Source organism: Colletes latitarsis, chromosome 1 (assembly GCF_051014445.1).
Source record: "Colletes latitarsis isolate SP2378_abdomen chromosome 1, iyColLati1, whole genome shotgun sequence".
Classification (NCBI taxonomy): Eukaryota; Metazoa; Arthropoda; class Insecta; order Hymenoptera; family Colletidae; genus Colletes; species Colletes latitarsis.
The window spans coordinates 38,767,126-38,795,121 of NC_135134.1; the positions used below are offsets into that span (position 1 = coordinate 38,767,126).

The 27,996-nt window shown below is 34.5% G+C and overlaps 1 protein-coding gene across 4 annotated transcripts in view; it reads left to right on the forward strand.

Annotated features, from left to right (window-relative positions):
* Nachralpha4 (nicotinic acetylcholine receptor alpha4) overlaps nucleotides 1–27,996 on the forward strand; it is a 156,504-nt gene that overhangs the window by 30,504 nt on the left and 98,004 nt on the right. For 3 of the 4 annotated variants that reach the window (XM_076769302.1, XM_076769310.1, XM_076769320.1), the window contains exon 3: nucleotides 25,391–25,435. In XM_076769302.1, the coding sequence (XP_076625417.1) occupies nucleotides 25,391–25,435 (45 nt within the window). The remainder of the gene's footprint in view (nucleotides 1–25,390; nucleotides 25,436–27,996) is intronic. The other variant, XM_076769329.1, reaches the window with a different exon arrangement.

Below are 27,996 nucleotides of genomic sequence, written 5' to 3' on the forward strand. Positions count from 1 at the left end.
ATTTATTCTCCAACCATTTTGTTTTTCGCATCGTTCGCGGCGCGAACACTTTCGCCGTGCAAAGGAAACGATACAGACGACACGGTAGAAAAAAAACTCAATTAAAACGAGGATAGCTTAACGCTAATGAGACTGGCGGAAAAACGGGGTACCTCGCGAGGCTTTTGCGTCCGTTTGTTTATTATCAACAGGCGCAGAGGCCATCGACCGATTAAGTAACACGCATTCGACGCTATTTAATTCTTTGGTCGACGGTTCAACGTTTTAGGAATGGCTGTTTCTAATCAGGACCGACAACCGCCACCTTCTGCACGGAACTTAAGTGCCAAAGTTTCGAGAGCATCCGGCGATGTGAGATGCGACGCGACGGTATTAAAAAGTCCCTTAGAGTCTGTTAACAATTTTCATTCTGCTCTCCGTGCATCCGTGCCCTACTTTCTCTGACGTGCACTTCGGTTCAGGTATTTGAATTTAGATTAAAAATCGGTGGCTACGCGTTTGCGGGTTAAAATCTAAAGTCTGAACGGCTCTCCAGGGCAGAATTTTTTACCCATTGTTTGTGCAAACCCTTGCAAAAATCGTTGGTTAGGCATCTAGCGAACATATGCCGGAATTTTATTTCATGTCGAACAAAATTTATTAAAAATAATATAAAAATAAATTTATATATAAAATATTTTATTTACAATATTAGAAAAATTTAGCAGTAAATTATAACAAATAAATGTTGTACAGTGAAATGGGAATATCTTCAAAATTACATGGATGGCTTATATCATGGTTTAATTATTTAATTATTTAATTAATCTTGTTGAGACTTTAATAACCTCATTATTCCAATAATCGATTTCCCTTATCACTATGTTATACCTGATTATGATAGAAATGTCGTAAGTAGAGAATGTATAAATTATCTTGGAGACTGAAGTGTCAAAAATTTTAATATAAAAAGAGATATATAAAATAGCTATACAGGGTGTTCGGTCAGTCAAGTTTCATTGAAATATATTCACAATTGTAGGAATTATGGCTGTTTGAAAATTGGACTATTTTTATGGGGTTTTTCTCATTTTGCAGGGTCAAGGACCAACTTTTCGAATATTTTTGCGATTTGTGCATATTCTCCACCAAAATATGCGTAGTTTGCTTTTTTAAACATTAAAATCGTCCAATCCGTTCAGAAGTTATGATGTTTTAAAGATACACATGAAATTTCAGTGAAACATATCAACGCTATGGTCAGACATGAAATTTTCGGTAATGAATTTTTTTCTCGAAACTGAGTAGGATTTCGGGGGTATGTCTATTGACCAAAAATGCTTGCAATTGATCCCTACAACTAAAAATAATTTTTCCAAGACGATTCGAAAGTCTTTTTTTCACCGAAAACTTTCAGCACTTACTCGAATTTTTTTCTCGAAAGTGGGTAGGATTTCGGAAGTATGTGTATTCACCAAAACTGATTGTAATTGACCTCCGCAATCGAAAATAATTTTTCCAGAATGATTTGAACTTTTTGAATTTAATTGTTAATAACTTTTTAACGAAGCCTCCATCAACAAATTGGTATTCTTGATTTTCGTCTTATTTTGGCCTCTAAAATCCTGTATTAAAATTTTTCCCAGGGGGGCCGAACACCCTGTATAGTCATAAAAATGACTATTTGATGAGAGAGAAAGAGTAACCCAGTTTGTAAAATATGTGACGCCGTTAAAAATTCCACGGTAGTAATAGATAATATTGGGTAGACGTCGATTCGAATCAGTGATGTGAGATTATTTGTTATATCGACGCGAGTATGTAACCATACGAGAATTTATGTGCATGCGCATGTACGAATGCTATTTACACTGGTGTATGTAAGGAACTAGAAGCATTCTCGGCATTCCTAAATTGGAAGCTGGTCTAGCCCAGATTAGATTAGATTAGATCACTGTCTGGGTTACCAGAAATTGGAGTAAGTTGCCCAAAGCAGAGAAATCGATAAATGCTTGACAATCCTGTACAGTCTAACTCTAACAAGTGCTCGATATTCATTCGTACTCTTTCTAAAGTACCATATTCCACAAGAGTTTAGAAATTATATGCTACACAATGTTCCATAATTTTCCTAAATTTCTGGGAAAGTATTGATTAGTTTCAAAGTGTCTTAACTCCAGAAGAATTCTATTTTCAGAAGTCTCTCATCCAATTATATTTATTTAAGACATTCCTAACTACGTTTTGAATTAAGACTATGGTGAAAACTCGGTTGAATGTGATTCTTCATATAATCGTTTAAGCATACGATTGAATATATTTTAAAGGGTAGGAAGTCAAAGAAAATGTAACAATGTCGGAAAGTCTTCGTCGTGAAAGGTTTTTTCATGGCTTTCAACCTCTTGTTACCGGCCGTCGACATCCAATTTACACGAAAATTGCCCGGAGATTTTTTTTCACCGCAATCTCGTTGAATATTTCACTGTGTAACGCGCGATGCAAATGACAAAGAATTTATAAGTTTCCCTTCATTTGTGAAATAAGAGGAACCGTCCCTCTTTTCTCCGCGATATAAATCTGCTGCAAGAAATTTTTCTATACAAAAAGTAAGTCCTCGTCCTCATTATTTGTTCCTGATTGCAGTCCTTAAAATAACAACGAGAAACAAACCGAGCGTCGGTTGATTATCGGAATAAATTCTTCCTTCCATAAATAATGTCCCTCGTCTGAAGGGTTGCAGTCTGTTCTGAACTTGAACGCGCCATATTTCTTAGAAAATTTCATTACACCGCTCGAGAGCCTAAATGTGGAATATAAATGGATTGAAATAGCAGTAATTCACTTGGGGATTTTCTTGTCGCAACACAAATTGTTCTCAGGGTTCTGTGAAATTACAGACCCTTTGTAAATATAAAATATATATGTTCATTCCTTTTTATATCATACAGTGCATTTCAGTTCCAGAAATAGCAACAACAATTTGAAAAACCTTTTTAAAGGTTTGAGTAAATCACTTCGAATATTACTCTGAATGAATAATCACTCGAATGAGTCATAAAGTATTTACTGTACGAAAAATTGTTTGAAACAAAAGTTGGATAACTCTCAAAAAGAAATACCATCACTAATCCATCTTTAGGACACAGTAAAGTGTCCTATACAGGAGAAACTTAACCAAGTTTTTGGTAAACGACTACTAAGATATAATAAAAAACAGACGCCTAAGAACTATACAAAATAATTTATTTTTTTAATTATAAGGGAGTGATGCTATATGAAACGAAGAGTCGAAAATATAGGATACAATTTTTTCATACGATGCTTCGTTTTCAATATAATTAAATTTAAAAATGTCTGCGTCTGACCAATCATCATAATTTCTACTTATTCTGCTTTCCAACTAACTATACTAAAATCGAATACAGGATGATTCTACGCGGAAAAATAAGTCGAAAACGTAGAATAAACTTTTTCGTACGGTATTCCGTTTTTTAAATAATTTAAACTGAGTATTTTCTTGTCTGACCAATAATCGTTATTTCTACTTAAAATTATGTCTAAGTAATCATGGTAAAACCGAGTACAGGGTGATTCTACTCAGAAAATTAAGTCGAAAATGTGGAATAAATTTTTTCCGTACGGTGCTTCATTTTCAATATAATTAAATTTAAAAGTTTACCCGTCTGACCAGTAATCACTATTTCTACTTAGAAGCTCTGTACTTCGTACTCTATTAATTGCGTGCGTGATAAATTACCAAATTTAATTTTCTCGAAATTAAAGTTTATCAAATTTCATAATTTATATTATTTATTAATCGTTAAATAGTGTGTAATAAATTCCTAGAAAATTCATCTGGATATCTTAATACTTCCTCGAATTTTTTTGTGTGTGCTTTCTATTGGCAAAAAATGTGTCCAACGTTTTAAATAAACAATTGACGATAGATTTGAATTGCTTATAATATATATTAACTTAATAATAACTTGTTTCTACTTCGTAAGGGAACAATAAACCGCAGATTACAAAATGTGTCGTTTATAGACTTTTGTAATGTTTTAAAAGTTAATTTACAGAAAGTGTACTCACTGTAAAGGTCTCCCACTTCTAATTTCAGCAAAACAAAAATTGTTCTTTATAACTAATTTGGTTTTTCCGTTTTTGTTTCAGGTAAGTCTTTCAAACTTAACATAATCGAAGCCACAGCTAATTTCCAGTAAACTTTATCATCCCAGGTATTTATATTATTTACTTGTTGTTGGCAAAGGAGTGTTCGATTATTTAATAGTAATATTATCGAAAAAAAAATGATAAATACACAACAGAAACAAAATGACAGGTATAATTCCTGAAATAATTTAGAACAAGTTGAATGAACTTTGTGCAAAATTCATCGACCTATTAGGTTTTCAATTGTCCCATATGCTTGGAAAATGGCGGATCCGAGAAAAACGTGTTAGAAGCTTTTCACGAAGTTTCGCAATATTTAATGCTGAAAAATTGATTAAAACATTAGCCCGCTATTTCTGGACTATAAAGAAGCCTTCCTGGTTCCTCGAAGAAAACCTACTTTCCTTATACTTAAAAAGTTATTGCCCAAATTTGATTTCGGGTTAAATTTACCCGAATGGAGCATGAGGGTTAAGATACGTATATTGATCTATCGGAGGTTATCCAAATTTACTTAGGTTCAACTGCAAAGGAAAAGATTAGTAAATTCTTTAAATTCAAGTAACAGATAAAACTAAATTTGTAAATTACATTATTTTCATATAATTTGATATTCAAATTTGAAAAATACTATAATTCTTTTTTCGTTTCTGGTTACTAAGTGGTTTAGGAAAGGTTCGATTTTATCGATCGTTCTACGATCGTTAACACATCAAGTTTCAATCCCTCAGCCATCGTGGATTCCAGGCTTCGAGCTTCGAAACAATCCCTATTTGTTTGAAATGTCTACGTATCGGTGTTGATGCGTGTAGAATTTCAGAGGGGAAAATCCCGTGTTCTTTCCTATCAAATTACGATTTCTACATTACGGATCATCTAACATATCTTGATATTTATGGATCAAAATAGATTAGGCAAATCCAAAGCCCTTCCAACGTGGCTGAACTATTGAACACCGAGTCTCTCAGTTTCCAGGTCAATGGGTCGATGGCCGACGTATATTTAGTAAAAAAGGGTGAAACTTGCTTTATCCGCAAAGACAGAAAATCCAAAGTCACATATGGTTTGTATTGGTGATTCTAACAATTCCATCAACTTTGACATCGACCGGAACTCTCAATCGCTATTTTAGCTCATCCATCTACGACCTAGACTCGCATAAATCCAGCACAAGAACATGTCCGACGTGTAACACCCTCGCCATCATCTACGCTCGATGATTTACTCATCGCCACTTCAACGCGGACCACGCCCCCTCCCCCCCTCTTCTTCGCCGTCATCGTTTCGGTCCGCCTCGTCGCGTCTCGCCGAACATAACCCATCGATACGTGTATTATCGCCAGATTCACTAACCGAATCTGACATTTCCTTGAACAATCCGTCGTCCCTTCAAATACACGGTCGAATAGAATTAATATAAATTTCAACACAATCCCAGCTAAAATTACTTTGAATCATTCAACTCAAATCAAGTGCTTCAAACTTGAACGTAATTATCCAAGCAAGCTTGATCGTGTGTACTTTATTGTAATATTACACTTTGATAATAAAGTTTGCTTGGTTTAGCTTGAAATAAGTCAGGAATTATTCTAGAAATGAAGAAAAATTAAGTTCATACAACAGAATCTGAGCTAAGCTCAGTTTGAATCGTTCGACTCAAATCAAGTGCTTCAAAGTTGAAGGTAATTATCGAAGCAAACTTGGTTACGTATACTATATTGTAAGATTATCCTTTAATAATAAAGTTTGCTTGGATTAGCTCGGATAAAGTCAGGAATTATTATAGAAATGAAAATCAAATTATTTAAACAACTTGCGGTGGTTTAAACTTTGAACAGTTTGCTCTTTTGCAAGTTATTCAAAGTTCTCCGATTGTCGCTACACAAAGAAGACAAGATTCAAGTTATCGACTCGAAACGGGGCAACTTGAGTGCACTCAAGTCGTTAAAACGTTTTAGCAGACGTTTCAAGTTCGATCCAAGTTTGAATCAAGTTGCATCCAGGCTTGAATCAAGTTACGTGGATAATCAAGTGCTCGACTTGTTTCGATAGAATTAATTTTTTCTTAGTTTGAATTGAGTGCACCCAAGTCGTCTAAACGTTTGAACAGATTTTTCAAGTTTGATCAAGTTTGAGTCAAGTTGCCTGAATAATCAAGTGCTCGACTCGGTTCGATAGAATGAATTTTGTCTTAGTTTGAATTTCCAGTACTCGAGGAGAATCATAGCGAAGGTTCGAGATCTCGAAGACTTTATGCAAACGATCGGTGGGATGATCTAATAATCATGCTCGCGTTGAAAGGTAACGTTGGAAAGCGATTGGCAGCGTTTAGCGAGAAGGACGCGTGCCCAATAATTATGTAAATATCGGGTTCGCATTGCAGCCTCTGTAATGGAAATGACGTGGCACCTCTTCAACAATACCTTCCATCCAGAGGATTTCGATTTATACCAGGTGTTCGTCGTAACGGTATTCGCGTATTTTATTACCGTTAATTTAATAATATCAATGGAAGAACGTCGGTAATGGGCTGTTTAAAATTTTGAATAAATGTATATTTGTCTGACACACCATAAATTCTAGAGGATAAAATACACTGTTCACTAATATCGTATGTCTAATCTTTCGACAGATCATAAGTGGACGAATGCATATATCAAGAATTGAATTGCTTGAAAATCATGAGTATGGTTTCACATCCATCGCTATCGATTCTGTCATTAGCCAGGAAAATTAGTCTCGAGATGGGTTTCGTCCCATAAATGCACGTATTAGCCGTCCATATAATCCCTAATCCCGCCTATGGGTCAATGGGAACTACGTACTGTCAGTGGCTTTTCCATTACTACTGTCCAAGGTTTTCGTTGCACATTCATTCGTACACCCATAACTTCGACCACCAACTGTATAAACCTTCATTAAGTATTCATACCGCGAGATAACGTCGCCGAATTCCGCATCTTCGTGGATCAGGCGAGCTTTTAATACTCCTCGTCTGCAAGAGACCACAGAGCTCTTACGTCGAATGATTTTCATTTATGCGAGAACACGTACCGAGAAACGGAACGCATTCCTGCTGGAATTCTCCACTTTTTCAACCCTGGCTTGACCATACGAATTATCTTACTCTATTTTCGATAAGAATTTTACGCTAGAAACTGTTTAAACTATTAATAGTAATCGTGAAAACTGACTATACTTTTAGTTCGATTCAACGAGAGTTTGTTTTCTTGAAATTCTACAGGGTGAACCACGTGACTTGATCACCTCGATTTTTTTCTGTTATTAGTGATTCTAACGATGAGTATACTAAATTTTTTGCTAAGTCTTATAACTAAGAATTTTTGTTAATTTTTCTTTGTTTAAATAGAAAAATAATGTATTTATTATGCAAATATGATATCAACTGAACGATAAGTCTCTTTATAAAAAGAAAACTATATGTTACCTTGAAAATTTTGAAAAAATAACAATTAGCAGAAAATTTAATATACTCGTCTCAAAGCTCCCCCTAAACCAGTTTTAACGGGCCACCAGTAATAGGATAAATTAAGTGGTTCGCCCTATATATTTTAATATAGTAAAATATTTTAAAAAATCGTCGATGAAAATTTGTTTACAGCCCTCCGACGAGAGAATCTATTATAATATTAAGAAGCGGGAACAGGGGAAATAAGGCTTTTTAAAATTCTATTTACGAATTTATATTGTTTTCAGGGCGATTCAATGATCGAAGTTTATGTCTGGGGAACGAAAGCAGCCAACGTATTCTTGTTATCGATTGTAGTAACTTCGATGAAAATTCATTCAACTCGCGAACATCGCACCCGTAACCGTAATCCCCACGTAATTCCACTTTTTATACCTTCCACTTGGTTTTCTCTCCCCCACCCCGTTGATCTCGCCAACCCTTTCATTTCCTTTCCTGATTAACGTATACAGGCGCAGAAACGATTTACGAGCGAATTGCAGGCGATGAAACTTTTCCTTTCCGTCGAATCGTTAGCAGAGCTTTTTTGTCTCACTCGGATCTCGTATCGATTATTACGAAACGCCTATTGTCCGCGACACGCAAATTCCAAGATTCAACACGAACTCCCTTAATACTACCCCGGATTATCGTTATTTGTGCTCGTGGGATCGTTGATCACTTTTCAATTGACATTCAAATGCCTTTAAATCAACTGGAATTGAAATAGTCCTCGTACAAGTTTTCGACGATCTTAACATTTCTGTTTGATAGAAACTAACGTAATTGGAAACCAAGAATCTTAGCTTTCTATTAAAATTGAAAATTTGTAATTTGTAATTTTTAAATTTTAGAAATTTAGAATACTCTTTTGATGTATAGTCCTTCAAGAAAGTGAAAATGTGCAAGCTCAAATATTTGGGAAATTATAGATCTCAAATTTAAAGGAAGAACAAGTCTAAATTTTAGCTCTTTGTATAAAAGTAGATATGGCTTAATGAATTTATGGGACAGTAAAATAATATTCTCGAGCGTTATGCCTTTCATGAATTCATGTATTCTAGTCTGCAGCCAATGTAAAATGCAACGATGGCTGCTTCAAACGGAAACGTGACGCTTATCATAAATGAGTACTCTAAATTTGATAACGGTACAAAGATGCCTCGGTGAAATGGAAATGAAATTATCATATTAAGATCATATGAATTTCTCAGACGCGTGAGACGTTTAGGCGACGTGTGATGGAAGTCATAACGAACTGTGTCGTTTCCACCGCGCTTCGTAGATACGACCGACGATTTAAGGTTAAATAACCTCGGAGTCTGCGGTTTATATCAATATTTTATCCTATGGAAAATTACGTAGACTCAGATATTAAATTTCCATTAAATACACATGAGAAATTAATTTTGCCATCGAAACGAAAAATAATAATTTGAAATGTTCAATATTTTAAAATAATATAAAGAATTTACAAAATAATATAAATTCTTTCTTGAGGTTCCCTTTAATATTAAAATTTCTGAAATTTATAGTGTTGACTATTGAATAGAATTTATCGCTTTGAGCAACAGAGGATACACAACTAAACAAAATATTTCAGAAATTTGAAATATTGCACAATTCTTTTTTTTATGTTTCTGTAAACACTACCTTGTTTGTATTTCGTGACAATACAATAGAAAGTCCAGTATTATTTAAACGTATCTAGATAAAATTTTAAATAGCTTTTAATCGATCTTTTAGCATAATAAATAATGTTAAAACAAGATCTTGAAAGTGGAGATTTTTTAAATTATATTTCTCGAAGATAGAGCCCCCCCCCCCCCCCATAAAAATATATATTTCACATTTTCATCATATTTTTTCTCGTAAAATTTACTTGTATTTAATTATATCATCGATTATAGTAAAATAAGGTGGTATTATAATAAAAATAATAATACTGTTCTATTATTAGGTACAAGATTATTATTTTCGTTTTTTTGTTCTATCTAAACGACGTCGATTAGCTGATATTAAATCTAACCCCGACTTGTGTAGATGGTTTGTATTCGTGGTTAGGGTTATAGTGGAGACGTACCTCAACACGTTGACTGCCGTGTCATTCGTATTCCACTGAAACGTGCAATTCACAGGCAGTCGCGTCACTCATACACGAGTAACGTTCATATTTGCTCGGTTACGAACGATATTAATACCTATTTCTAGCAAACTGTGAAATTTTCTTCGGTAATTCAACTCAAAGTTGCTAAAAATTCGTTCACAAATTATACTTTTATTTCAGTCATCAATATATTTCCACATTGCACACCTATTGAATTATAATTTTTTTTTTGGACTTAAATTAATTCTACTTGGTATGAAGATTAAAAAATAGTCTAATTTCTATCTATTTTCAATAACATAGAGCTGTACCTCGCCTTTGTATATAATAATTTCTGACTGTTCAAAAGCTTGATTCAATAAAAATATATTATTAGTAGTAGTATCAGTTCTTAAAAAAATTAACATTCGATTAAAATTAAGAGTCGAAGAATGTTTCTAATTAATGTGGTGAATTTCGAATTGTCGACAAATACTCTTATTGTTAGACCTGATAATTTTTTTATACAGTAAGGACTGTTTGTTAAAAAAAAAGACAGTGTAAGAAGATCAACGCAATTACCAACCTAGCGAAGTTCTCATTTAATTTGGATCGGTTATTTGACATCGATCACGCCAGTCGCGCCTGATTTCAACGGTCAGAAATTCAAGGACTTGTATTTCTGTCAACAATAGTCTGGTCGAGCGTTGAGTGGATTTTCGTGTAACTCCTCCGGATCTTTTTACAAGGTGGAATCCTTTTATCTGTTCTGCAAACATTCCACCTGCATCGATTTCCTGCGAAATTATTTCACTTTCCCTTGTCCTACGACTCGCTAACCAAACATTCTTTCATCATTAATCGAACTTTCCATCCACTCAATCGTTATAAGAAACGTAGAATTAGTCTTGTTATTTAACGTAACAAGCTCGAATAATTATTTTAAAAAATCACAAGTATTGGTTCAATTTCTAGGGGATGATCCTAAATGTATTGCTCGTATCGTTAAAGAATGAATAATTTTATATTTTTGAAATAATCACTTAAAATCAATTTAATTTTGCAAAGTTGATTGAAAATTTTCAAATTTATCGAACTAGATTTTGTCCAAAGTGCTATTTTCTAAATTTATTTGTAGAAAATTTTCCCTTCCTCAACTTGTTGGCTCGAATATTTCATTTTCAGAGAAGAATAATTATTTAAGATTACATTTCGAGCGATTGTAATGTACGGAACTTCTTATAATAAATTATTTCTTTGGTGCCAAGTAGGAGAAGACGCGCAAGAAGAATTTCAGGCGCAGACAATCGTCCATGTTGAAGAAAAAGGGGGGTCAGAGCTTGGAAACAGCTTCCAGCTTATGCACTAATGACCGTATTGTTATAGTAAGAGCAGTCGTGACATAGGCGGCATTCTAACTTTTTGACCCAGGCTTATGTTACGCTGGAACAAATTCTTATCGTATTCAAGTCGCGTTTAGCAAGTTATTTATCCATTGTTATCAGAGTAGTTTCTAGTAAAAATATTTAAAAAAATGAGAAAAGTCATATCATGCATTCAAATTTAGTTTTAAATGAAATAAAACTATACTTGACGCACTTCCCTATTCGTTACAGACAGAATGACGGAATTCTTAATAAAATTTATTAACACTAGTTGCTCTATATTTATCGATTACCAAAATAATGAACAAAAAATCTCAAACTATATTTTCAGTCAGCTATTAATTATCATAAATCTCATTTGGCAGAAGTTTTTAGCTATCAAATGCTAGAAACGTTTACTCTACAGTGAGATCGATTATTTTCAATGATTAATATAGATCAACGGTTGAGGTTATGTTTAGGGGGCCCAAAGAATATTTTCGAGACATTAAGGGAAAATTTACGTTAGAGAAGAGGCGGATCAGCTAACGAATTATATCGAAAGTGGCTATAATGTGGGCAGTCTTTTAGAATGTTCCAGCTCCGTTCACCCTGGCACCTTAGGGCTGTTGGGCTGCGGGGTAGCGAAGCGTAGGAAAATTTGGCCTGCCTGGTTGCACATCTGGCAGTGTCGTGAATTTATGATACGGCAATTGCTATCGAGGACAAAGCTCTACAAGTGCACATGTTCGACGGAAATGTAGAAAATTAATGGTAATGGAACACTTCCAGCGCCTTAATTTCATTAGAAATTAGTCGAACCGGTGGCTAAATATTCTCCGCAGACATTTCTACAAAATAGATCGCGCCACAAACTCTGCCTTTGCAATATCTCAACACCCAGTTTCATCTGGAGAAAGCAGACAAAAGAATCTGCTGCAAAGTAAACATAACCTCTTGCTATCAGCCAATCCCAAGTGCTATGATAACCATAGACTGTAGGCTCCAATTTGACATATAACAAACCTTTACTAACTACTTTCGTTCATGAAAACAATATGAAATCAGTAAAATGTTTTGTCTCGTATAAAGAAACATCAACGATCTTGAAAGGTCATTTCAAAGCCACCTTCCTATCCATCATTGCGTTTGTTTTGATCTCAGCTGATACATCAAAATTATAAAAATATACAGTCGCGTTTGAGGAAACATCGATGACTTTTAAGTGCCTACAAGTATGACCTTGAAAAAAGATCTCAAAAACATCAGTTTGCAATGGAATTAGCGGAATGTGCGTTTCGTTATTTCTGGTTAGCATGTTTGCTGTCTAATTTTCGATTCACAATCGTTGCGGTAAACAACTTTGATTCGTCGGTACCGTACGATGGCACCAATGCATTTGCAAGTGGCTTACCGTGGTAATTACACCCGACTCTGGGTTATGTCGTTCTTAGCGCCGCGAGTACTTGTAATTGCGATTAATTAGACCACCCCGTCTCTCCGTATCCGCACTATTCGCGACACTTTGCTGGAGAATATTTGTACACGCAGAGCCACTCGGTGAAGCTTGTCTCGATGTAAACAGAGGCTTCGAATGCTGGAACTTGTTAACAGGGAATTGATTTTTTTTTTTATTTTTTGCTAATCAGTATCGAAAACTTTTCCTCTTTTCTGACATAACTGCCACGGACTTTCAACTCGTGGCAGAGTGTCGTTGAAACACAGGGATTCGAAGCTGGTGAAGTTTTTAATTGGTTCTAATGTAACAATCAGTTTTTGACCCCTTACTGTTCTAAGAATAAGAAAATAGTTATAAAGTGGGGTTCTAAAACTTTCATTTCATTCAAAGGATTTTCTCCTATTTGTATTTTGAATGAAAAATAAAATTATTTAAATTGTCAACGTGGCAAAGTATACAATTATAATGCAATTAGTAAACAACTTTTTTTGATCTCGATTCAATGAATTTGTAAATTGATTTAGAAAAAAACAAATACAAGTACGTATGTATATTTGTTCTGAATTGAAATTTATGAGTAGGAGGAGTTGAGAACCCCTGAATTATAGACAGCAGTTTCTTGACACTTTGGGGTCTTATCCCCGTACGCGCGATAAATATCGATATACTCCGTAGCGAGGAATCGAAATGCACTTCCTCGTCTGTCGCGACTTTTCTTCCGTGAACCAGTCTCCGACATATTGATCCGCGCCGCACGATTTAAAAACCGCGAGCGCGGCGTTTGCAATTCCGCCTACGCGCGACAGAAAGGAAATTTGGCGACATTTTGCCGAAAAACGAACCTTCTATCCATATCCGGCTCAAAAAACCTTTCAAACGCGTTATTTTAAAGTTAATTCTCAGAGTAAAAAGAATTTCTTTAATCGAGGTCTTCCCCTGTACTCGTTGTAACACTCATCATTTTTAATATCTTTTATCTTTAACAGATGTTTAAGAAACCTAAGCGGGAATCTTTTCTTAAACACATGGATCATTTTTTGAAAGAAACTGTCATGCATTTTAGGAGTTTGTCTTGCTTAAAAACACACAGATTTTGTTCAAAAATGGATAAATGTTGTTTCCCGATGGATGAAATGCATCGATTCTGATCTTTGGCTGCGAAAGGTGTATATATACGACCAAGAACTTTTTTCACTACAAGATATTCACTGTTTTATTAACAGTTTAACGTCGTACGAGTTTTAATCGCTAGAGACCACTGATGGCACATCGACGTCGTTCGAATTTTAGCCGTTGTAGGCCACTGACGTCGCATGAATTTCAGCCGCAAAAGACTTTAGATTCCTCATTGATTGGTTTTTTCAATTTTCAATTAATAACCTCCTATTTTACTAATTATTTCTCAATTTAATAGCTACTTCAATTTACTCGTACGATACAAAAATTAGATTCTTTCGATTCTCGATGAATCATTAGGGATATTGTTGCATATTACCGATTAAACAATTGGGTATCAACAACCGTTTCGACGATTTCACGTTTTTAAAATATAATTCAATCTCAATTTGGTTCACGATAAAAATATAGTTGTCACAATTTAAATTTGTACATTTAATGTCCAGCAACCTAATATCTGACGATAAAAATATGTCACTAGATTCGTATAGGTTGGCCAGTGGGCGACCGGAGGGAATTCCTAGCTGATTCCTAGCGCGAGTTTCTCGATTTTCGCGAACACCCCTGAACGAAAGCAACGCGTCAGGGCGCTCGACTCGTTCTGCATTATTCATACGCGACGCTCGAGCCGCGGAGGAGCGTCGAGACGCGTCGCGTCGCGCTTTCCGGCGTATCTGCAAGTGTAAAAGGGGGATCATCTCATTATGCGTCCGCGGCTTTTACGGAACCTGTTACGTTCCTCGAACGATTCCCGTATTGACAACGGATACGTTCAACGGCGCATCTGCCGCTGGCCGTAAATTACATTGTGTGTTCCGGTATTATCGAGCCGGCTTCCGTCTCTCGGTTTCATCTGTTTTCGCGGAGATTTTATCGGCAGACGAACGGATCCGTCGCGTCGATGCTCGTCGACTCTGAGATATTGCTTCTCTGTTCGTTTCTATCGCGGTATCCCGTCTGTTTATTGGCGGATGTGCTATACACACCAACAGAATTATTACGTTTACGATAGCTTTATTATGGTGTCGACGATGTTTATAATTCAGGCCATTTTATTTTTTATGCGTTCCAGAAAAATCAAAGTATTTTACTGATGTACGATATATTTATTTGTCGATTTGGAAAAGTTTATAATATATGTAGTAAACGTTTTAATAGGCATTAGTGCTCAATGTGAAACATTTCAAAATCAAAAGATTGTTTTCCGTTGTTTTTGTATAACTCTATTCTCATAATTGTAAACTTATCGAAATTCGATTTTAATCTTAATCGAGAGACCATTTCAGAAAGAAATTATTGACAACGAAAATAAATAATTTGTACTTCGTGGGAGTATGAATTAAAAATTTTTGTAACCTGGTTGAATGTTTTAGTAAGTTTGTATTCGACTTAAAGTCGATGCGTGTAGCAGCGTATTGGAAGTAAAGTTATTTGAATAATAACCAGGTATAAGTGAATAATTTGCAATGTCGTCGGTGAATAACGGAGTTGGAGCTGGCACAGTCGGGAGGAGCAACAATTTAGAATCAATCACGGTCTGCTAGAATACTCTCCTCGCGTACGTATCATCCAGAATACGAAAACCTGGAAGCCTATACCTGGCGCCAAATCAATTGGTCGGTGGAGCCGATTGAGGGGTAGATCCCATTATTCCTCTGCCGCTGTGTTTCTCGTCTCTTCGCTTCCGTCCGATTGTTTGTTTTAAAGACAGAAAGCGTCGACCGGCGGACAAGCCGTCTTTGTCTCAAATATGGAAGCAAACTGGCCTGGTTTCACCGACACGCGCCAAACAAATATAAATACGTATTCAATCGTACGCGTATCCGACAAATTTTCTAATTTAATCGTCTCGAAATAGGACCATCGTACGATTACAACTTTATTCCGCACTTTTAACCGACTTTTTCTGTTAAATCATCCTCCTTCCGATTGTACCATTATTATTATCGTTATTTGTATGTCTGTCTAAGTAGAAGCAGCGAATATTCAAATTTAATTATCCAGAAACGAAAACATTACGCGAGAAACTTTTACTCTAAGTAGAAATATCGCATAATAGTCGGACGAACCAGAGAAATCGTATTCATTCCCATTAATATTTAAATTCAATTACGTTGAGTACAAAGCATTATCGAACAAATTTTATTCTACTTTTCCGATTTATTTTTCCTCGTAGAATTGCCCACTAATCGGTTATATCATGATTATTTGAATATCAGTCCAAGTAGAATCAATGCAATATATGGTCAGACGTACAAATTTTCAAATGTAATTATCTCGAAAACGGAGCATCGTACGAAAAATTATAATTTACTTTTTCGACTTGTTTTTCCTCGTAGAATCACCCATTACTCGGTTATACCACGATTATTCGAATATCTGCACAAGTGGAAACAATGCAATATATGGTCAGGCGTACAAATTTTCAAATGTAATTGTCTCGAAAACGAAGCATCGTACGAACTAATTGTACTGTACGTTTGCGATTTATTTTATCACGTAAAATCATCCTTTACCTGGTTTTATTTGTATTACATGGACATCAGCCTAAGTAGAAACACTGCGATATGATCAGACAAGTCGAAGAAAATTTTAATATACTTTTAACTTATATTCTAATCTGTGGTCGACTATTAAACTAAAACTTAGTAGGAGAAATTTACTATTAATCTTAAGTGAATTATTAATAATTGCAGCAGAAATACAGTTTTAGTTCTCGAATTGCTTAACCTCGAGTATTACTCGTCGACCTTATTGATACTTTTGCATACAATATCCCGTAACTTTCAAATATTTTATACAGCTGCACGAACAAATCTGGCACTGAAAATACGACAATTTGCATCGAAAGCTTGGAAACCACGATTTACTATTCCCGAAGCGTGCACGTTGATTAATGGGGAAATTTTCGCATTCGAACTCGAACTTTTAGACCGAAAGTTGTAAGCTGCCGCAATATATACTCGTAGAAGAAACTTCCGCAGCAAGTTTAATATCCGTGAAACTGGCACGCAAATTTCAGTGAATGTCGCGACCTGTCTGCGATCCCGACGATCTGTTTCAGCGGTGCAAGTTTTCAATGTATCCGTCATATACAGGATGTCCCACTTAACATGACCGGCTTAAAAATGCATTTGTTCTCGATGAAGGGGTCGAAATTTCACAGGGAAACATTATTTTCTTCAAAGTACTTGAAAAGTCAATTTTAAGAACTATCTTTGTTTTGGAATCTTGAGAAAATGTTTGTGCACTATATTTGGTCATTCGAACCATACAAAATTGATTTACCGAAATGGTCCGTTTTAAAGAATAAAATAATTTTGTCTGAGCGTGTAGCATAACAATAAAAAAAATTGAAATCTTTCGATGAAATCTTCGTGTTCTGGGAGCAGAAATTGCGCGATACCGAATTCTCGTTCATAAAGTTCCCCCAGCAGGAAATGTTATGTATTGTTGGTGGCTCGATATCGTGGAGGAAATACTAGCTCCGGAAGTCCCAAGAGCTCAGAATGATACCGAGAATCTTTCTCATACGAGCGAACTGTTTTATCCGAGTAATCCAGAAAAGCTTTTTTCATCGATGCGCTTTCTCCCTTGATCCGGATGTTGCAACGCGGATCGTGATCATTTCATTTGCGGCAAATTAACGCCTCGACGTCCGGTTGAATCATTAAACTCTGAACTTTCGAGTGGAGGAAAAATATCGTCCAAAATCAATCGATAACAAAGATAATTTTTATCGACACCAGAAAATGTGAATTTCCAGTTTTTTAATGGTTTCTTGAATATTTTTGTTAAAAATTATAAATTACAATAAATTTTGTGACCTAAAATAATACACGTGTAATAAAAAATTGTAAAAATATCAAAATTGTTAAGTTATTGGGAACTGACAATTTTTTATAAGAATAAATATAAATTTAGAAATTTTTGAAAGTTACTGTTTTCTTCCCAGTAATATAAACGGCGGTGTCTTATCGTTTTGGTCGGTTGATACCAGGCGGAAGTGGGAGTCGTGCGCGTGTAAGAAACCGGAGACACGGCAGCGAAGAACAAAATGGTCGCTGACGACAGCAACATCGCTAGCCTTGTTGCAAAGTAGTCTGCAATGGACAATCGCAAGCGTGACAATGTGCAGACTCGGACAATGTTCGGTCGATTGGTCTGCAGATGTTGGTGCAGTGGAAACTAGCATGGAAACTTCCCCCAAGAACTTTCCTGTAAACCACCTAGGGTGCATCGATCCCGGAATCATCGATCCTCCACTAAAGGACGATCATTCTTGGTTCACTGACTGGAATAACTGTCTAGGATAAACAGTTTACGAAATATTCGGCATTCCTAGTCGAATTTCATGGAGAATAAGCTATCAACAACTCCTTTAACCCTATTATTCTATCATTTTCTTTTTTTTAAAGAAATTATTGTATTATAACTATTATATTCAAGGGTTAAAGACGCATGGAGGGGATGGAGTGCAAAAAAATTAATGAAATTCCTTGAGAAACCTGACAATTAGATGTAAATTATTTTACGTACGTAAATTATTCGCTCCGTGACCTCCCCGGAATACTTAAGGGTGAACCCAACCCCCAAAGTCTATAATATGAATTTTATTAATTTTTTTTCGCACATTTCTGAGCACATTTAAAAGATTGGGGGCAACCGGAAGTCAAGGTGCGAATTAAATTTATATAAAAATTCAGGTTGAAATATATATCGAACAATAGGTAGTTACTGGCATATTTATAATTATTATAACCGAGAATTATGATATATAATAGATAATAGTAGTATATATAGTAGTAGTATAGTAGTAGTATATATATAGTAGATATACTATAGCAGTAATAGATATATAACTGAGAATTACGATATATTAGTGATATATTTATCACGTATACAAATATAGGTTTATTTTTGGAAAATTTAAATGGCTGGAATATTCCAACAAGGAACAGATTGCACAAAAGTTCGACAAAGGTGATTAGATTTCCCTTGGGAATATACTGCGATAATAAAGTAGGAAGTTGCCTAACTTGGTTAATTTAACGAAATCAAATCACGGCGCTGTTGAAATGCTGTTATCAGTTCTGAAATTGTGTGAGACTTGGCACATCTGGTATATTACAGTGGAAACACATGGCGGAGTTTCCTACTTGCACCCTTGTAATCGATGTGTTATTAACGGAATAAACCAGATCAGTTGGTTACAGCGTATCAGATCAAATGCGTTTGAATTTAACGGTCAATTTCGAAAGCTCGTTGATGTCACTAAATATGAAAACGATCTACGTTAATTGAAAGTAAATAAGACGTGACCGTATGGAACATAACACGAAAACAATTCTATGCTTTCAACCGTAAGATTGGAAGTTGTTAACCATACGATAAATCAGGCAAAACCATGTTATTTACTACGTTTGTTGCAAAGGAAAATTTAAATAGTCAATCTCGAAACCTCCTGGATGTCAATAAATTAATTTCAAGTAAATAAAATTGAAAGTAGTTAAGATTACGATAAATCAGACAAAACCATGTTACTTACTATGTTTGTTGCAAAGGGAAATTTAATAGTCAATTTCGAAAGTTCGTCGATACGACTATCCATAAAATTGATCTAGATTTCGTTTTATTAATTAATTTTAGTGTTGTTATTACTGAATGAATGAACTTATTCCTTGTGAATCGCAATGATAACGATTGAATGATAAATCGCACCTATGCAGCAAAGCAATCCGAAATTATTTCCAACCGGCTCAACACCTAATCCTGACGCTGCAGATGAACGAACAACTTCCTCGTAATTTGCGGAAGCGATCGATTTCATGGAGGTACGCATTATTCGTGCAATCTTCCGGCAACAGTCGTTGTTTAAGTCGAGCCACAGCAACAAGAATACGTTGTTACATGCAATTTAATTTTCCAAACGCAATCTTCCACCAAACTTTATCCCCCCCCTATATATTAGCACTTATTATTGTCGAGAAAACCTCGATAACAATTTATAATATTTTATTCCAATTGCTTTCAGTCACAATTCATTTCAATAATTTTCTAGCAAAGATTTTTAATTGTACACGATTAAAAATAACACGAATAAGGTCGCGTTTAAATTGGTTACCATTTAGAAAACCTCGTCACTTATTTATAATATTTAAAAAAAATGTTGTTTGGCAGTATTGTTTTAACAATTTATTTTCTGATAATTTATAAGAGGCTTAAAATCATATACAATTAAAAATAACCCGAATAAGGTCGTGTTTGGACTTATTATCGTCTAGAAAACTTCGTTACTCGTTTATAATTCTTTTACGGGGGTACAATGAGGAGTATAAAAGTTGTTAGTTTACATTAGTAGTTGCCACGTTGGCTTTGAAGTTCAGCCAGCCGGTATTTAAATCTATGGGCGCTCGAGTCGTCGGGTCCCTCGCGTTGAAGAAAAAAAATATTAATGGCGATGATATCGCGTCACAGAGGGGATTGAGGTTGAAGTACTGTAATCTGAACACGGCCGTATTTCGTCTCATTTTAATTGAGAAAACACAGCTGATCCATTGGTAATATTCTCACCAAAATATAATGACAAAATATAATTTTAAAGACGAGTCATCAGACAAAGGGATTTATTATAATAACTGTCCCCGTTTAAGTATTTTTTTTCTTTAATATACTCTTCATATTTTAATCAGGGAAATCCTAGTAGTTCCATTAGTAATACTCTTACGAAAATACTTCAAATATAATTTAAAAAATAAGTCACCAGATAAAACTATGTTTAACAATAACTGTCCTCATTTAAGAATTTTATTTTTAATATATTTTTCATATTTTAATCGAAGAAATCCTAGTCGCATTGGTAATACTCTCATGAAAGTGTGATAAATATGATATTAAAATCTAGAGATTAGATTAAGGGCCTTTTAATGAAAACCGTCTTATTTTCTGAAAAGTTTATAATAGTAGTTGATATAATAAAAAATACAGTGTGATTCCTCGTGGAAATACGAGTCTAAAATGTAGAATAACATTTTTTCATAGAACGTTCCGTTTATGAAATAATCACAATTTGTCTGGTGCGTTTGACGAATTGTTTACTATTACTACTTACGTAACCCCATAAATATTGAAACTCGCTTTTCTCGAAAACGAAATTTTGTACGAGAAAATGTTATTCTTTCTTTTCGACGTATCTTTTCATACCGAATCACTGAGTTTAGGAAAATTTTGAAATAATTTGTTATAAACAAGTAAATATTGTAAAACTTCCATAATTGAATTCTGTTCGAAGGTACTGTTTCAATAAATTTTTAGAAAATACTGTTTACCGAATGATTTAAGTTTTCGTTGTGATAAATAATTAGGTATCGTCTCGTTCAGCCAGTAGATCAGATCGTTGTTACCCTGGATATTATGTGGATCGAGTTAAGAGGCGAGCACGGTTAGGTGAAGTGATGATCAGCCAAGCGATTAGCAACTGTACCCGCCTCCGTTTCAGAACTCTAGTGCGCGGGTTTAATCCCCGATTCATTCTGTCGGCAATTATAGATATATCATCGATTGTGATGGTTGTAACCCTAAATTGTTAATAATGACACCCAATGGATCAGATTCGGGGAATTCAAATCATTTCGATCCACTTCATCATTACTCGTATCTCACGAGCGGTAAGAGAATAAACAACACCCGGATATATGAAAGGCAAAATCGATCAGTTATCCGGGAAACATCGAGTTTCGTTCCTTTTTTTGTGTAGTCATTGTTAAAAATCATATTTCAAGGGAAAATAAAGCATAATTTTATAGAAAAATTATAAAATAAAGTTTGATGAACAATTAGAATAAAAAAAAAATCGTACAACTTTAACGGAGTTTTATTCTGGATTATACATTCTGTGAATCAGATTTGAATTTTGAAAATCAAGTGAAGATAGAAGTTACATTATGTTTAAAGGGTTTTGGAAACGAGTGGGGCGGCCCAGTGTGGCCACCTTCACAGCAGGGTGGTTAAGAATCACTGTTCCTAGCCCGGAATGGGCATATCCCTAAATCCCTGAAGACTAATTACGCCGGTTTCCGAGGTTTGCGCGGAACATCAGTAATTTCATGCTTTATGACCATTTTCGTCACGAATGGATAATCCCCTCTAAATTTCCGTCTCCCTCCACCTGCAGATAGAATATCCGTCCGGTCAATTTATGAAATGGAGTTGTACGAGGCATCAGAATTGAATCGATACATTTTCTGTGTTCCAGTTTCCCATTCTAGTCGAAATTAAATTTTATGCACGAACCTTTTTAATTTGAAAAGATCTTTTAAGAATTGGAGTAATTGAGACAAGTTTAATATTTAAAAAGAGGATATTAGAATATAGGAGACTAATTTTAACAACAATGAAAATTATTATTTGCATTTAGCAAGTTGACCTTTCCGTTGTGTCCAAATCTCGCAGGCCAACATACGTCCTCAATTGTTTTAGCGACTCTCTTGCAGACTAACCGACCTCATTTACAAAAGGTCACACATCAGATATTAATAATGGCCAAACTTAATTACTACAACAATGCTGGAAACTGAGAAGTTTATTTAATAATTGTACTGTTCATTCTGAATTCTTTTTTCATAAGTTCTAATTTTATCGAAGAGATTAAAGTTTGGAAAAAATACAAGAAGCTCTGAAGAAAAATTCCAGTCCTCGAGAGGAATAATTTGATTGTTCTTTTTTACAAGGTTGCTCTACATTAACGTTTATTCGAGTTTTAAATTTCGCTACTGGGTGGAATTTCCCTCGCATATTACGTTCGTATTTAATTCCCCCGTACTGTTCTGAATTAGTCCCTATATATAAGTTCTCTAGGTAAACACTAATCTTCTTAATGCGACGTAAGATTACTAGCTTAGCGCGACAAAAATCCTCTATGTTGCATTCTCTGTAGACGGTATTAATTCCTGGCCATAACCAAGGAAAAAAAACAACCAGAAATGTATCTTTCCACTTATTGCATATTTTTTTTTTAAATACTTAACATAATAATTTAAATATATTCTGATGTTTATGAATCAATTTTGACAGATGAACGTTATCACTTATAAACAGTTAATATAAAAATAAATTCTGGTATGTTTATTGGTAATTTTAACAGGTCAATTTAATTATTTAAATATGCTTATAAACAGCTAACACAAAAAGAAATTCTTCCACTTTATTGCAATTTTATACAGGAGTTCACTGTACTATATTTTAATATTTGAGCATACATAAACTGTATAAGTATCCAAAGTTACAAAGATCTCAAAAATACTTTCTGGGAACGATTTCGCTTTTTTCTTTGCGTTTACTTTAAGTTTCTCAATGTTTCTTAGATGGACAAAATGATCTTATAGTTATGAATTTATGGATAGATTTATGGAATGCTTTCAACGGCGTTTAAGTCAGATTTATGAAATGGAACAATGTTTGCGTTCGTGGAACTCTGATATTAAAGCATAAGAACGTTCGCATTGATTAAAAGTTCGTCCATTGAAGCTTATCTTTACTTATTTCTCGCTGCTTTGGTACCTCTGAGGCGTTTACATTTCACAGCTGTCACACAGTTTCGTTCTTCTTCTGAAAGAACGAATACCGAACTCATTAAAACTTGCGCGACTCCGAATTTAAATTAGCAGTAGATGAACCGAGAGAATTTCGTAAATGTTTCGCGGTAAAACGGTTCGAAGATCGAGCAATTGTTAAATTTTGTATCGTGGTAAAATTACTTATAATTCCTGCGTACGAAATGCAGTAACTTAAGCACAGAAACTTTTGTAACTTTGTAACAATTATTAATACGATAATTAAATGATAATGATACTTATTAAAGTATCAAAATGTTTTTCAGAAGCTTTTAAATGCTTCTGATTAAAAAAGCTTGGCCGTAACACTGTAAAAAATATATAGGGTGATTCTTCGTGAAAATATCAGTGGAAAATATGAAATAACATTTTTTTGTAGAATGCTAGGTTCACGAAATAATCGTATTTGAAAATTTGTCTGGTGTGTCTGACTAATTACTTACTATTTCTACTTGGAATGTGCGTAGCGCCATAATTATTGAAATTCAATTTTCTTGAAAATGAAGCTTCGTATGAAAAAATTTTATTCTTCCTTTTAGACGTATCTTTTCATAACAAATCACTAGGTTTAGTGAAATTTTGAAATAATTTGTTATAAAGCAGTAAACATTGAAATGTTTGCATAATAAAATTCTACTCAGAAATTCTGTTTCAATAAATGTTTTAATAGTAGGAAAATACTTGTTTACTAATCACATGTGGATTTGAATATAGAAAATGGTAAATCATATTATAATATTATAACAATATTATATTATACTTAATTATTATGTTTAACATTGCAATTTATTATGTAGTTATTTAAAAAGCTCGATGATTTCAGACGAATAAAATATTCCTTTCCTTCGTGTACGTTTTTTTACAATCTTAATTGAAAATATTACAATTAAATGTAATAACCGCCAATCTTAATTCATTCGACGCGCTTGACGTCGGTTGACGTTGAAGCATATTCCACTGCTAGATAGTCGATGCAAATATCTCCTTTAATCGAACGCCAGTGGTCGCTGACGTTTATTGCTCCAAAAATACGTTAACTCTGACACCAATCGCTTCGAAGATTTTGACTCTTCGCCGAATAGCCACTAAATAATCATCCACTCAATTGGCTTACAACGGGTCTGAAACGTTTTTGCACTTCCAATTATCCATTAACTATATTATTTTTCTGTTATATAATATTCGTAAACCCATTTCCTTTTCAAATATATACTCTTTGTCCCACAATTATATTACAATTGTCATTATTATAACAATATTGTTGAATGCAGAAATACATTTAAAAAAAATTATTATTACGATACGTATAAAACAGAATTCGAACCAAGTGATAATAGATATAAAATAAATATAAAATTATAAAATGTATTAAAAAGAAAACAGCAATGAATAAATTATATAACGTGGACACGGAAACTGAATATTAATATTTTTGGCGACGGAATATGTTTCAGACTGTGTTTGATAAACATGGTTTCCGTACGGGAACAGTTGACCAAAGTAAGAGTCAACTCTATTGTCCAGTCAGGGTCACTGGGGGCTAAACCCACCGTGTTTCCGCTTTGCCCCCTTGTCTCTTCGCCCACAGATCGCTACGCCCTTTTGTTTGATTAGGGACAGAGGGCACAGCTACCACCCGGAACACTGTTTCTGTATTAAATATGGACGATAGGCTGCCAAACAGTGCGGTTGTGGAACATCGGTTTACCGATCAATTCTAGAGGTTTCGGTTCCAAATTTATACTTACCTTATAAATATTATTTGCTAGCAATTTCATTGTTGAATTTGACGCGTCTGACCATATAAATATACCAGGGTGTCCCACTTAACTTGAACACAATAATTAATACCTCGAAATAAAAATAATAATAATAAAATAATATTTAATGTTGAGCACATAAACCAGAAATTGTATGTCGTTTGACAACCTACTGAATTTGATTGTCAGTTATCAACTGGTAAGCTAGATAATAAACATTTTATTTTTTTTAAATTCATTTTAAATATTAATATAATAATTTACAAGCGAATCGAGCGAAATCTATAATGCAACGTTTTTTTGGTTTCTGTTGTAGAACTTGAAGAACCAGATTATGACGACGAATCTATGGGTCGAACAGGTGAGTGATATTAATTTACCTCGATAAAAGTCACAAGGCTGGGCGTTATAGCGAGGACCCTCTAAAAAATTTAAAAATGCTCGTTATTACAATAAAATGTCGATTATCCAGCATACTCGGGACTGCGGCAATGTCGAATAATTGGATTATACCTACATACGAAGTCATAAAACCCAGGAATATAATCGCAGACAAGGCATATGAGTAGACCTCACAGACAATGTATATTATCGGCCCATTTTTCTGGGATTCTAGAACCCTATAGCCATTTTCATGTCACCCGCAACATTACTAACAGGTTACAGAAATTAACACAAGAGGAAATGAGACAGAAAATGAAATTACAGAAACATTTTTGGCCACACATTATAATATATTTTCGGTAAAGAATTTTTTTCTCAAAAGCGCGTAGGATTTCGGGGATATGTCTATTCACCAAAATTGATTCTAATCTATCCCCGCAATTAAAAATAATTTTTTTAGAACGATTTGAAACTTTTTAATTTTGTCGAAAAATTTCACACCTTCTCGAATTTTTTTTTAGGAAATGAGTAGGATTTCGACGATATGACTCTTCACCAAAAATGATTGTAATTGACCCCTACAGCCAAAAATATATTTTTCAGAACGATTAAAAATTTTTTTTTTCGTCGAAAAATTTAGGCACCTACCCCCCCGTCGATTTTCCATAGAAATTGGTTTTTCATTTTTAATAAATTTGTTTGATGCCCTACAGAAAAGTTGTCTAATACTTTTTTGTATATACTCATGAGCTCTACTTTAGAAAAAAGTTTCATTGAAATATATTGACTATTGTAGGAGTTATGGCTGTTTGAAAATTGGACCATTTTTATGTGGTTTTTCTCATTTTACGGGGTCAAAGAACAACTTTTTCATTATTGTTAGAATTTCTACATATTCTACACCAAAATACGCGTCGTTTGCTTTTTGAAACATTAAAATCCTCCAATCCGTTCAGGAGTTATGATATTTTAAACATGAAATTTCGAGGAAGCAATTCTGGCCAGAAATTATATTTTCGATAAAGAATTTTATTCTCAAAAGTGCGTAGGATTTTGGGGGTATATGTATTGGCAAAAAATGATTGTAATTGACTTCTCTAACCGAACATAATTTTTTCAGAATGATTTGAAACTTTTTAATTTTGCCGAAAAATGTCTGCACCAACCCCCTATCGATTTTTCTTACAAATTGGTTTTTGATATTTAATAAACACAGCCATGGGTAATGTAGTAATACAATTTATTAATAAAAAATAGAATATATAAGATTGCTACGCTTTATTCGTCAATTGTTTAGTATCGATGTCATTTATCAGTAAAATATAATCCGTAACCGAAAAATGGTCGGGGTAAATATTGCCGGCTATTTGGACATTTCAGATAACCAGGTGCCGGATAATGGGAACTCCACTGTAATTCAAATCGATCCAAAAATAACCCTACAATATTTTATATCAATTTTTCATTAAAATTTCTTTTCTACAGACGAATGTTTATTTAATTTTTATACGCGATTCGCGTTATCGTACTACAGGTGTACCCGCAGTTTCAGATATTCTAGCCTGTGTTCAAACTACTCGAGGGGCACTATTTGTTCGCCGACGCGTACTACATAATTCAATTTCGTCATGAGAAAACGGAAACACGAGAAACAGTTACGCATATTCAAGACGCTTCGCTAGACGTGTACTTTTTCGAAGTATAAATAAACCGAATACTCGAACAGCAATTCGTTCGTATGAAGTTCCAGGGAAATTGGTCTCGAGAAGTCTGTTTACGTTGGAATTTGTAAATTTTAGTCAAATTAATTAATTTCAAACATACAGAAACGTATCAAATTTTTTCTTCGCGATTCAAAATTATATTTTTATAAACTATACCAAATCTTCGAGATGGGGAACCTTTAAAATTCAGAAAAGTAATTTTTCTAATTTTCTCACGATTTGATGCAAAACATAAATTAAAAAAATGTCGAGATATCAAATGTCCAATCCACTGACTGTAAAATATTGTATTGTACAATTTAAAGGAAAATTCACTCAATATTTTTGAGATATTCGTTAAACAAAATTTTTTAATTATTATTCCAGAGTGTCCCTGTGATTGCAACTCGACTGATAAATAAACTGCCGGTGAATTAGGAGAATTGAAGATGGCATATCCCATGTGTGGGAGACGACAGTCATTTTAGCTTTTTTCCGTAGTTACTCGCAGCGCAGTTACTGTAAATTGCTCCGCCTTGCTATACATAATCTCGCGACTGTATAGCGTTCCGTGCTAGAGCCCCGCGCTAGAAAGAATTGAAATAGAAAAGGACGAGGGCCGCGAGAATAAGGCGCAGTAGCAAATGTAATTAAAGAATAATTAAGCGAGACCAATTAACATCCTTAACCTCGCTCCGCGAGCGACTCGAGAAACGTCTTCAAAGATAAATCCCGCTAAATTCTTCACAAGTACACATGCAATTTACGCTCCTGGAGCTATGAACATTCTCGTCTTTAACAGCAAATTAACTTTCTTTGCTAAAAATGTAACGGA